This window comes from Cervus canadensis, chromosome 5, assembly GCF_019320065.1.
Source record: "Cervus canadensis isolate Bull #8, Minnesota chromosome 5, ASM1932006v1, whole genome shotgun sequence".
NCBI lineage: Eukaryota > Metazoa > Chordata > Mammalia > Artiodactyla > Cervidae > Cervus > Cervus canadensis.
In genome coordinates, this window is record NC_057390.1 from 67,304,144 (window position 1) to 67,317,011 (window position 12,868).

Below are 12,868 nucleotides of genomic sequence, written 5' to 3' on the forward strand. Positions count from 1 at the left end.
AACTATGTAAGTATATATAGCATATAAATAACTCAATAAAGTTTACCTTAATAAACAAGGAATCTTTAAATATTTACAAATTTAAAATATGTAAGAGCAGCTAAAAAAGATTTTTAAAAATGCTTTTCAGTGTATTTCAAATCAGTTATGTTCTAGACAGCATGAGGACTGGATATTTACTTACCACCCTGATTCAATTAAATACCAAGACAGACTTTTCTACATTTATTTCATCTATCTCCTGCTCCTTTTTCTGATGTATTTTAAAACAAAACATCTTATCACTACATACTTGAGCATGCATTTCTGAAAAATATGGACATCGTTCTTACGTAACAATACAATTCATCGCAGCTAAATCAATTAACGATGACTCCTTGGTATCTAACACACAGTCTATAATCAAATCTTCCCAATGATTTAAAAAATGTCTTTTTAGAGTGTGGTTTGTTCTTATAAAAACCCACACAATGTATTTGTTATCTATAATATGTAACTATCATATTAAAATGGGATCAAATATTTCTAGAAGGTTGCAGACAAGCATTGAACAATTTGTTAGTATTGCCATACACTACAAAAATATATTCCTTTGACATCTTTCCTCTTAGAGGGTAAGAAAGAGTTAACTAATCATTAGGTTATTAATTGTGAAATCAAAGTATAGGATTTAAGTAACTCTTCTGTTTTCCTTGTAATAATTAGCTTTCTTTTTTTATTTTATTTTTTTATTTTTATAATTAGCTTTCTTAGATCTCAATTTTCTCAAAAAAAAAAAAAAAAACCCAAAAACAAACAAGCAAAAAGACATAGACCTGGATGAAGTTAATAAATACCAAAACATCCGAAAAGTTTTGTATCTCATACCTGATGAGCTCGACAAATCAAGTCTAAATCATGACGATTCAGAAATTTACTGACTACATCAGCTCCAAAAGTGAAGGAAACACCGCGATCATTTTCTCCCCACCCTTGCACATCCTTATCTGGGTCAGACCACAGCAAATCACAGAGCAAACCTTTAAACGATAAAAACACAGCAATGAAAAGACAGAATTTATAAAGTAAAGTATAGCTACATCACAGTTCTTCTCCTGTCCTTCTACCTTTCAATAAATACTGCCAATCATTGCCCCTAGTATCCCAGCCTATAAAACTTAGCCATTTTTTGTTAAAGTAACCACACATACAATGTTGCCTGGCTTAAGGTAGTACTCCCCAGCCCTTGAAACAGGTAAGAAATATATGAACGGAATGCTCTAAACATGATATTGGAAAAGGCTCTTCATCTTTTGTCTATAGTCTCTCTGTATGGATACCAATTGACTCAGCAGCATTTCCTGAATAATTTCATCCTTTCCTCACAGAGCTACCGATCCTGCTTCTGGTGCTATAATCTATTCCATTAATCTACTTTATCACTGAGACATCAATAAACTAGAGCTTTTAAATAAATCTTTCCATTTAGTAGGCCTATACCCACTCAATAATTTTCTTCAGGACTGTCTTGGTTACTTTTAATCCTTTGTTCTTCTATATATAAACCTCTGAATCAGTTTGTCTAATTCTGTGAATCCAACTGAGATTTCATTGTAACTACACTTGATTTGAGGGAAGAAATCAATTTGATTTGAGGGAAGAAAACATTTTCTACAAAAGCCTGGAAGATTTAAATAGGGTATGGAGGAACAAAATCAGATCAAATCCTTGACTTTATAGTAATGTTTCAGGCTTAAAAAAAAAATAGAGCTAAAAATATTTAAATATTAGTGACAGCGGATGAGGTGGTTGGAAGGCATCACTGAATCAATGGACATTGAGTATGAGCAAACTCCTGGAATATGAAGTCAAGTGGGCCTGAGGAAGCATCACTACAAACAAAGCTAGTGGAGGTGATGGAATTCCAGTTGAGCTCTTTCAAATCCTAAAATACGATGCCGTCAAAGTGCTGCACTCAATATGCCAGCAAATTTGGAAAACTCAGCAGTGGCCAGAGTACTGAAAAGGTCAGTTTTCATTCCAATCCCAAAGAAAGGCAATGCCAAAGAATGTTCAAACTACTGCACAGTTGCACTCATCTCACACATTAATTAGCACAGCAATGTTCAAAATTCTCCAAGCCAGGATTCAATAGTACGTGAATCTTGAACTTGCAGATGTTCAAGATGAATTTAGAAAAGGCAGAGGAACAAGAGATCAAATTGCCAACATCTGCTGGATCATCGAAAAAGCAAGAGAGTTCCAGAAAAACATCTACTTCTGCTTTATTGACTATGCCAAAGTCTGTGTGGACCACAACAAACTCTGGAAAATTCTTAAAGACAGGAGAATACCAGACCATCTGACCTGCCTCTTAAGAAATCTGTATGCAGGTCAGGAAGCAACAGTTAGAACTGGACATGGAATAACAGACAGGTTCCAAATAGGGGAAGGAGTACATCAAGGCTGTGTATTGTCACCCTGCTTATTTAACTTATATGCAGAGTACATCATGAGAAACTCTGGGACGGATGAGGATGAACACAAGCTGGAATCAAGATTGCCGGGAGAAATATCAATAACCTCAGATATGCAGATAATACCACCCTTATGGCAGAAAGTGAAGAACTAAAGAACCTCTTGATGAAAGTGAAAGAGAAGAGTGAAAAACTTGGCTTAAAACTCAACATTCAGAAAACCAAGATCATGGCATCCGGTCCCATTACCTCACAGCAAACAGATGGGGAAACAGTGGCTGACTTTATTTTTTAGGGCTCCAAAATCACTGCAGATGGTGACTGCAGCCATGAAATTAAAAGATGCTTGCTCCTAGGAAGAAAAGCTATGATCAACCTAGACGCATATTAAAAAGCAGAGACATTACTTTGCCAGCAAAGGTCTGTCTAGTGAAAGCTACGGTTTTTCCAGTAGTCATGTATGGATGTGAGAGTTGGACTTATAAGAAAGCTGAGTGTCGAAGAATTGATGCCTCTGAACTGTGGTGTTGGAGAAGACTCTTGAGAGTCCTGTGGACTGCAAGGAGATCTAACCAGTCCATCCTAAAGGAGATCAGTCCTGAATATTCACTGGAAAGACTGATGCTAAAGCTGAAGCTCCAATAGTTTGGCCACCTGATGCAAAGAACTGACTCATTTGAAAAGACCCTGATGCTGGGAAAAATTGAAGGCAGGAGGAGAAGGGCATGACAGAGGATGAAATGGTTCGATGACATCACTGACTCAATGGACATGAGTCTGAGTAAACTCCAGGAGTTGGTGATGGACAGGGAGGCCTGGCATGCTACAGTACATGGAGTCACAGAATCAGACACAACTGAGCAACTGAACTGAAACTCCAGGAGATAGTGAAGGACAGGGAAGCCTGGCATACTGCAGTTCATCAGGTCGAAAAGAGTTGGACGTGATTTAGCGACAACAACATCTTCATCATTCTAATGGTAGTATAAATCTTAGGAGGGACTGAGACCATCTTGGGAATATCAAGAAGACCAATAAATCTACTCTGAGAAATCAAACATTTAATACGCAAGCAGAGAAGGAATGAGCAGTAAGTATTGGAAAGGTATTGTCAAAACAAGAGATTAAAATAGTAGATCTCCTGAAAGGGTTAAGAATTAACCTAGAAGTAGGAAATGGTTAAGCTTCAAGTACAATGAATAAATGCTAAGGGAAGACTGTTTTAGAATGAGTTGGAGTCAAAGATTTTTTTCAATAATCCATATACTAATACAGCTTATAACAAAAGGAGATCTTCATTTTGAATCACAACATAGCTTATCTTGGTAGGGGAAGTATCTGAAACATACTGTACAAATGGTGGCAATGTACTTAATTTCTACCATCATTTCCTAAGCTCCTGTCATAAGAAACCCACCAGTATAATAAATCCACTAGGATGGTCTCAATTTACAAGCTCTTTCGGGTTTCTAAAGAATCAGAAGCTGATTCTTTAAATACACACGCAGCTCTGTAATGCTCATAGTTCCCAGTCTGTTTCCACAAAAGCAGCAGTGACGAGGTTAAGATACTATTTATAATTTTTATATGACAAAATAACTAGAATGTAGTTGGCTTTCAGGACTACCTGGAAAATGCAACAGCCTGGATGCATACAAAATCAAATAACCATTAGCAACAACAATGTGGAGTTCTTCAACCTTAACGGAATCAAGACAAGAATCTGAGAGTCAAGGTTTAATGTTTATAGTCCAAGCCCTAATGAATAAGTATTATAATCATTAGGCTATTGTTTCAACAATATTAATTTAGAAAATAAATGTCTAAATATGACAGACAATATGAAAGCTCCAAATGGCCATTTCATGGCATCTCAAAAACTTCCCATTAAAATGGAAAGAGAAATCTAACATGCGATCTTTGAAACTGATTTATGCCTTTGAAACTGAACTATACCATCAACAGGAACTCTCAAGATGTAATCACTTGAATTTGTATTGTACCTTATTTTAAATAAATACTCTATTATTACTTAAGTACTAGCTTCTATTAGTCAAATATATTCTAAATTACAATCAAAATCTGGAAAAATGCATTTTTTAAAAATAATCAACACAAAAACAGTGTTACTCTGTTAGGAGACAATGTACTGCAATATGTCAGTGGCTTACTGATAAAAGAGGATCTGTACAACTGTTTATATGGTTGATGTTTAGTCATGAGTAGCATTCTGAGTGATATCATTATGTGCTCAGTATGCTTTAGTACATGGAGCAAAAAACAGCAAGATCTTAGGCAAAACATAAGTTTCACAGAACCATATTACAGTTATAATAAAATCTAAAACTTCTGTACTATGGGGAATTAGTGGAGAGTGAAATATTTTGTATTATTCCAAGTAATCTGTAGTTAGCTTATTGACTACTAAAACAAAGCTCTATTTATTACACAATACAGTCCTACGTTCATTAAATATAAGAAAATTCAAATATGCCAACATTTTACATTAAAAATTGATTAACGGACTTCCCAGGTGCTCCCAATGTAGGGGGCACAGGTTTGATCCCTGGTTGGTGAACTAAGATTTTACATGCTGCATGGTGTGACCACACACACACAAAAAAGATTAAACTTCTCTATATACTTAACCTGTATCAGGGACATCAGTGGGTCTCATAATTCTCCGTATCTGCTCCATAGATTGCAGGTCTGGGGACAGTCCTATAAATGAAAACAAGACTCACAGTACTGATATCTAAAAAATTTTCACTCCAAATAAAAAGCATTTAATCAAAGTAGATTCACTATGTGAAATTAAAGATACTTTCAAGCATTCCTTTCAATGTTATCTTTAAAACACTGGGTTATTAAATAGAATCCCACCTTGACATAAAAGGACATTTTGATTAGGTCTTCCCTATTTTTCCCTACCAGAGAAATAAAACTCCTTTTCATTTAAGAAGATTTTTCAAGGAAAAAATCCTACCACTTTTCTTTCTTTCCAATCACTCCTTGCCCTTCACAGGAAGGCACTCAATTCTAGTCCTTCCTACTAAGAAGTTTGGCCACTTCTTCTTACCACTTAATCATAAACATTTCCTAAATGTCTAGTGTTTACTGTACAATGTTTCAACTAACATAGTAAATTATGTTCTATCTAAAAATAAACAACTTATTACCTCAGGCTAAGACACATGCATCTATCTTTTAGCATTTTTCTACCTTAATTCTTCCTGCACACTGATGAAAAACTATTTTTATTAAATTATCTCCCTTTGCAAAAACCCAATGTGGTTATTAAACCATTCAACAAACTCCTTTGCCCAGTGCTCACATCTCCAAAATCTGATCCCATCATTCTCCAATATGTATTTGACATTCTAGTTGGGCCAGCCCTCACACAGTCCTTCAACTGGAAGACTCTCACGTCCTTTTCATCGCCAAAACCCAAGCTTTCACAAATGTCTGCCCAACAATTCTCTCCTTTCCTGATTTTTCATTATAATTACTGTCAGCAAGTACCCGGACATAAATTCCTTTCATTACTCAATTATCTGGTTTGAAAATATGTTTTATCAACAGGTTTTAAAATCAAGATAGCCAGATCATACACTAACTATATATTTTCACAGTATCCAGCCAACTGCTAGACACATGTTAGTTTTTCAAATAAACTGTCATATGTTTATCATTCTATTATTACTTTTAGGACTAAAGCAGTACTAAAGCAGTACATAAAACCTAGAACTCTTGGCATGTGAGAATATTAAACTCAATTATATGTGGATTCTGATGAAAGGCATTTAATAGAGACAGGAAAATAGTCATGATCCTCGCATTTTCACTGATATTTTTCTGTCAAAACTGAGGCAAAGGAAAGACATTTTTTTCAAACAAAACTCTGGTCATCCTCCTCATATATGAAATTATTTAAAGACAAATACTAAATCTGCATTTTCATTATGTATAAATAACCACAAATTTCTAGTTATTAAAAGATGTTTTGGCTATGTTTAAAACAGTTTTAATCACTTGAGTTTTCAAACAAGCACTGCTTTGTTTTCCCACAGCACCTCAATAAACATAGGCCCTTTCTAAATAAGGAACGAAGAAGAAGAAAAGTCCATAAGGCAGATTTACTAGTCTACCTCCATGACAACAGAAGATCTTCTCATCCACAATGGCAGCTATAGGCAGACAGTTGAAACAATCAGTGAAGGTCTTCCACAACTTAATATTAAATCTTCGTTTGCCTAAAAAACGGACAAGCAAACAGAACAAATCTAAAACTGTTCTCATTAGTTATTCTCACAGCCACAGACTTATACATGATTTCAATTTTCTTTGTTTCACCTAGCACTTGTTTTTTCTATAATGAATGTCACTTGTATACTTTTAGGGTAATACATATACTAAACATTCAGCACTTTCAGTAAAATTATGAAGACTAAAAAGATTTTGCCAGGTGTTTTATGAAACAAATCAAACATTTTTGCCTTTTAAGATCACTATAATATAGCAACTCTAAACAATCTAACAGGTTATTAATTTTTTCCGTTCAACATGTTAAATACCTAGCCAAGTAAGTAAGCAGAAGTGAAAAGTGTGCCTCTGGAGACTGTCCGTTTTAACTCTAATGCATTGGTAACATGGTATAAACTTGCTGCCAAGAAAGGAGAATTTCCAGGTGCTTAACTTTTGAGTAAATTTCTACTTGGCACCATAGCAAGGATAAATAGAGACACAAAGGCTATAATTTTCCTGTAGTCTAACATAGAGAACTACAATGAAGACAATCTTAAATGCATGTTCACCTTTTTTGAGTTACTGAGTTTTCTGAATTTGGTAGTAAGTTGCAACAACTAACCAAGGGGACGAATAAACGACACAAAGCCCTCATTTCCTATGCCATAACCTTTACGCCATAACCTTTCTCTCAATGAACAAGCATAACTGAAAATGTTTACAAGCTGCTCTCACATACATTTCATTTGATTTCTTTTCTATCCTTCAAAGTATTCAAGTCCATATTTTATCCTTTAATAATACACCTCTATTTCTGATATAGCTTTAGAAAAGTGGTTATAGCGTGGTGTACTACAATCCACTTCCTGTCTACTGGTCTGATTTAAAAAACTGAAACCATACACTACACCTTAGAAATAAAAATGCAATATAAAATCATTCCGACTAGAATGTAAACTCCATAAGAATAGACACCATCTCTCTTGACCACTGCTGCATTCCTAGTATTTAGAATAGTAGCTGGCATATAATACATCCTCAAAAGTTTGTCAAATAAATGATTACATGAATCAAAGAGACAGGGGTTCTAATAGCTCTACCATAATTAAGGATGGAAAAAAGCAAAAATAGATTCTAATGGAGAATTCAGCACTGAAAAAAAAATTCCATTTGAAAATCATTATTAATTGGTTCTAACTTTTAATTAATCAAACACAGGTTCATTCACTCTCTTGTTAAGTTAGTTGCTCAGTCGCGTCAACTCTTTGCGACCCCATGGACTGCAGCCTGCCAGGCTCCTCTATCCATGGAATTCTCCAAGCAAGAATACTTAAGTGGGTTGCCATTCCCTTCTTCAGGGGATCTTCCCAACCTAGGGAAGCCCACTCACTTCCATAACCTAACCAAAAGCAAAAAGACCAAAGTCAAATGTAACGGGGTCACCTGTAACACTCGGAAATACCACAACAGCAAACCAGTGATTTCTTATTGATGAAAAAGAGTAAAACAAAATAAGGACATCCCAGAGTACACAACATCCTTATAGGTACAGATTAAAATTCTAATAAACTTCAAATTTACATAATTTCATAGAACTTCTCAATATTTTTTTGTGACACAGGCTCAATAAGAGTTTTTATCATATCACAAGAAAACTAAAACCTTAATGGAGACTAGAAACAGGCTACTTACTAACTATAGTGACCTCTGTTCCACTTGGATATTTTTACTACATAAACTAATTATAAGAGGGCCTTTCAGCTGAGTAAGCTGCAGTCAACCTGAAACAACATGACCGAGGAGATCCTAAGGAACCTATTTAACTAATAACATGTTTCCCAGTTTCAGGTTCCTCTTCCATGAAAGCCTCTCTTCTTGGGCTTCTGCTTGATCATATTTTTTTAAAACTCCTGAAAGAACTTTTCTGAAACAGAAAACTATTAGAGAATTTTCCAATTAAAAAGAAATGCTTTTATTTTTACTTACATTCATCATAGAATCCATAAATGCGATTGATGCTAGCACACTCATGGTTTCCTCTTAAGAGAAAGAAGTTTTCTGGATATTTGATTTTATAAGCCAACAGCAAGCAGATTGTTTCCAAAGACTGCTTTCCTCTGTCCACATAATCTCCTAAGAAAAGATAGTTGGCTTCTGGGGGGAAACCCCCATATTCAAATAATCGCAGTAAATCTGTATACTGTCCATGAATATCTCCTAAAAACAGAAAAAGCCAGTTTCACAAAGTTTACGGTTGCTGTGGTAAAGCAGCTTCTATGAAATGCTTCTCAATGTTTATACCCTTATGTAATTCTCTCTCCTGAATGCGGGCTCTAACTAGTGACTTACTTCTAACGAAGAAGATACAGCAAAAGTGAGATGGCCTGTCACTTCTGAGACTGGGTTACAACAAAAGATTTTAGCTTCCCATCTTCCTTGCACTTTCTCTTGCCTTCTCTCATGCTCGATGATGAAGCTGCCTTATGGAGAAGCACACCTAATAAAGAACTAAAAGAGGCCATGGGCCAACAGCTCATTAGGAACTGAGGTCTTCAGTCCGCTGGCCCATAAGGAACTGAATCCTTTCACAATTGAGCCTTGAGATGATTACAGGCCCAGATGGCATCTTGACGGTAGTCTTGTGAGAGACTCAAAACCAGAGGATCCAGCTAAGCTCTGCCTGAATTTTTACCCCACAGACACTGTGACATGATAAAGTAATGTTGTTAAGTCACAAAGTTTGGGGGGTAATTTGTTATATACTAATACAGTTACGTTCATTATCTGGTAATTTAACTTAGGTCCACTTTTTTATGCCTAGTAGTGAGCGAACAGCAAAAACTTAAGAAATATTTAGTATAAATAACTTCTATTACTTGCAAATTATTTCTGTATGAAAGCATGTAAAGACTATCTTGTTGAGACTATTGAGTCACTTAAATTTTAAGATGACTTTTAAATTGCTTCATTTAAATTCATAGAAGGGACTGATCATTTCCACACAATTTCAACTATCTCTTCAAAAGCTGCTGGTTAAGTTCATAAAAGCTATGTGATAAATACTAACAACTACTAAAAGAAAAACTGCATTATGAAACCAAAAGTCAGTACAATACATTATACATACTACATCCTATGGTTTTATAAACTATAGAAAAATGCTTTTCTGTGCCAACAGTTTTTCTGATTGCAACAATATGTCAACTTAAGGTTTAAGTTTTTGCCTTTGGCCAAAAGCCACTGTAAGACTTGAAAAGATCAAATACAAATTGTATAGTTATATAATCTTCAAAATAAACAAAAACAATCAAAACTAAGTTAGAAGACCATGATACTGCCATATCGACCCCCAAAATTCTATACCTGTGTACTCGAATCCATATCCTTGATAACAATAGGTAACAATTTTTGACATTTTCCCCCCAATTTCATCAGAGTCCCAGATTTGTTTTTAAGTTGCATCTCACTGATTACTAGTGAGTCTGAGGATCTTATGTTTACTGGTCATTTGAATGTCTTCTACAATCTGCTCCCACTCAATTTTTTTTATTGTATTGTCTTTTTCTTATTTTTAAGAACTCTGTACAGTGTGACCAGCGATCTTTTAATCTGCTGTATATATAATCAACATTTTCTTCTCATAGCTAACTTGTCATTTTCTGAAAGTCTCAACTTCTACAATTGTATGTAATAAAACCTAGCAAACCTTTTTTTCACAAAACTTTTTAGATGTTTTCTCTAACTCATCTTCAGTGTAGTGGATTCAAAAGAGATTGTTTCCAACTTTACCCATTTACATACCACAAATTTTCAGTGGTGCTTCCAATTCCAAAAGAATAGGCTGGCTGAGAAAGATCTCCCGAGACTTGATACATAAGCCCCGAACTTCTGCTTCAGTCATCTGTACAATTTTTCCTGGACGACATCCTCGTACTGGTAAACAGTAAATAAAATGGTCAGTTTTCTAAAATTTATCCATAAAATATTAATTCTAAAAATAGGAGTCATGCCTATATTCTGAATATCAGAAGATTCACATAAGCAGCAAACTACCAGATACCCTGTTGTGTTCCATGGCTAATAGTAGGTTATCCCATGATCTTTGGTTTCTATCTTCACTGTTGCTGGTTTCCAATGCTCCTTAAGGCTGCTGCCATGGAAATGTGGTCTTCTTTGTTCTCCAGTGGTCAACTTGAGGCCTTGCAGCTCAAGTGACTAAAACTCATTAATTAATATGGTTCCCAGTAACTTCTGGGATGGAGTGGGGAGGAATGGTCCATGGAGAATTCCCTTATTTGCCCTATTAAAAATGAAGTGAAAGTCGCTCAGTCATCCATGGAATTCTCCAGGCTGGAATACTGGAGTGGGTAGCCTTTCCTTTCTCCAGGGGATCTCCCCAACCTAGGGATCAAACCCAGGTCTCCCGCATTGCAGGCGGATTCTTTACCAGCTGAGCCACAAGGGAAGCCCTTGCCATGTTGAACTGAACTTGTAATCATTCCCTCTCATTATTACCTTCCCTACTGGCTCTTTCTCTTTAAATACACTGCGAGCTGCCAATCTTACTTTGAAAAAGCATTTATTAAAAAAAACAGAGACTACATTTTTATATACCCCCATGACTTCACATTTACATTTTAGTCCATACATTTCTGGCTAAAAATTGCTGATTCCTTTGTCAGGTTGAAAGAGGCTAAAAAAGAAAAAAAAAAAGCCTCTAACCCTGCAAAAGCCTATTCATATATATAATCTATTAATATAGTAATATAACATAGAGACAAAGTTGAAATGTGTTTTAAGCAAATATGACAGTGAGACCATTTCTGAAATTCAAACAATGATCAAAACTGCTTTTATTATGGGAACTTAGCCTTATTTCTACAGTAAGTACTAGTTCTCAATCAATTACCTACTTTCTGTAAACATTTGAATTTTTTAAAGATGAAGAAAGACACAACTTTTTATCTTCTGCTAAGTATCTAAAATACTAGCTTAGATTCCACGTCCTGCAATAGGAACAATTATTAATCTTGGTACAAAAACTTAAATGTGGGAAATGATGATTACAAAAACGGTTTTACCATCAGTGCATCAAATACCTATCTATTTTAGTTTTAGGAGGTAAAAAGTATTCTCCTTGAAGGATTAAAGGTTTCTGGGGGTTTTCAGATGACAAACACACACCTGAAAGTATTTAGAGATAACAGCAATGGACAAGACAAAGTATTTTGGGCTCTCATAGAAGTTTCCACAATTTCTGCTGCGATTCTGTAGTAATAAAACACTTCATGGTTATCAAAATTTAGTTTTAATTTGATGACAATGATTATCAAGCAAATTAAGACTAGTGTGGGTCACTTTGATGTGTTAAAGTGTCTAAATTCCAGTGGTGAATATTTTATCTCATATTTGCTTTATTTCCTCTGTAAGCTCCATCTTTAATTCTGGCCTCCCATGTAAGTAATTTAAGTTACTATCAGGTACACTTCAACTAACATTTTTACAGGGCTAAAAATGCTTCAACTTTTAAGTCATGCTAATCCACAACTAAAAATTTGCCAAAATCTCTTGTGTTTCACTGCATGCTTTTTTTTTTCCCCCAATTAATATCTCTAAAAGTTAGGAGATACCTTGCAATCAGTACTTTCTTAAAATTGTAATTGGTAATAGCTCCCCTACCCTCCACAGGCAAATAAAACAGCAACTTTCATAATCAATCACTTCTAAAAGTTGATGAAGTTTAGAGAAGCTAAAGGTTCTTCCAAAGGCTAAGCTTATGACACATGACCAAATTTTAGGACTACATCAGCAAAATGATTGGGAGAATAGGGTAGATGGCTCAGGGCAATCCCACTGTCTTTCAATGCAAAAGTCATGCTCCCACCAGTGCAGACTCCAAGACATCCAAGAACACTTCAAAATTCTCAGTTATCTGATAAAAAGGAATAAATCAAGGCAATCTGTTATACAGGGGAACTAGATCATTATCACAATATTCATGAGGAATTACAGAATTTGGATTTATGAACTTAGACCCAAGTGTCTTTAAATTATGAAGATACTATATATCTGCATAATTAATTTAGTGCAAAGCAACTTCACATCGATCATCTCATTTAATCCTTTGGTTTCCCGGGAATTAAAAAGGGAAGTTACTACCTACATTC

General features: G+C 35.2%; 1 protein-coding gene across 4 annotated transcripts in view; it reads right to left on the bottom strand.

The window, feature by feature from the left end:
- PPP1CB (protein phosphatase 1 catalytic subunit beta) overlaps window positions 1-12,868 on the bottom strand; it is a 34,407-nt gene that overhangs the window by 5,936 nt on the left and 15,603 nt on the right. For all 4 annotated transcript variants that reach the window (XM_043469043.1, XM_043469041.1, XM_043469040.1 and 1 more), the window contains exons 3-7: window positions 10,503-10,634; window positions 8,688-8,918; window positions 6,605-6,709; window positions 5,106-5,177; window positions 868-1,019 (exon numbers count right to left, since the gene is read on the bottom strand). In XM_043469043.1, the coding sequence (XP_043324978.1) occupies window positions 868-1,019; window positions 5,106-5,177; window positions 6,605-6,709; window positions 8,688-8,918; window positions 10,503-10,634 (692 nt within the window). The remainder of the gene's footprint in view (window positions 1-867; window positions 1,020-5,105; window positions 5,178-6,604; window positions 6,710-8,687; window positions 8,919-10,502; window positions 10,635-12,868) is intronic.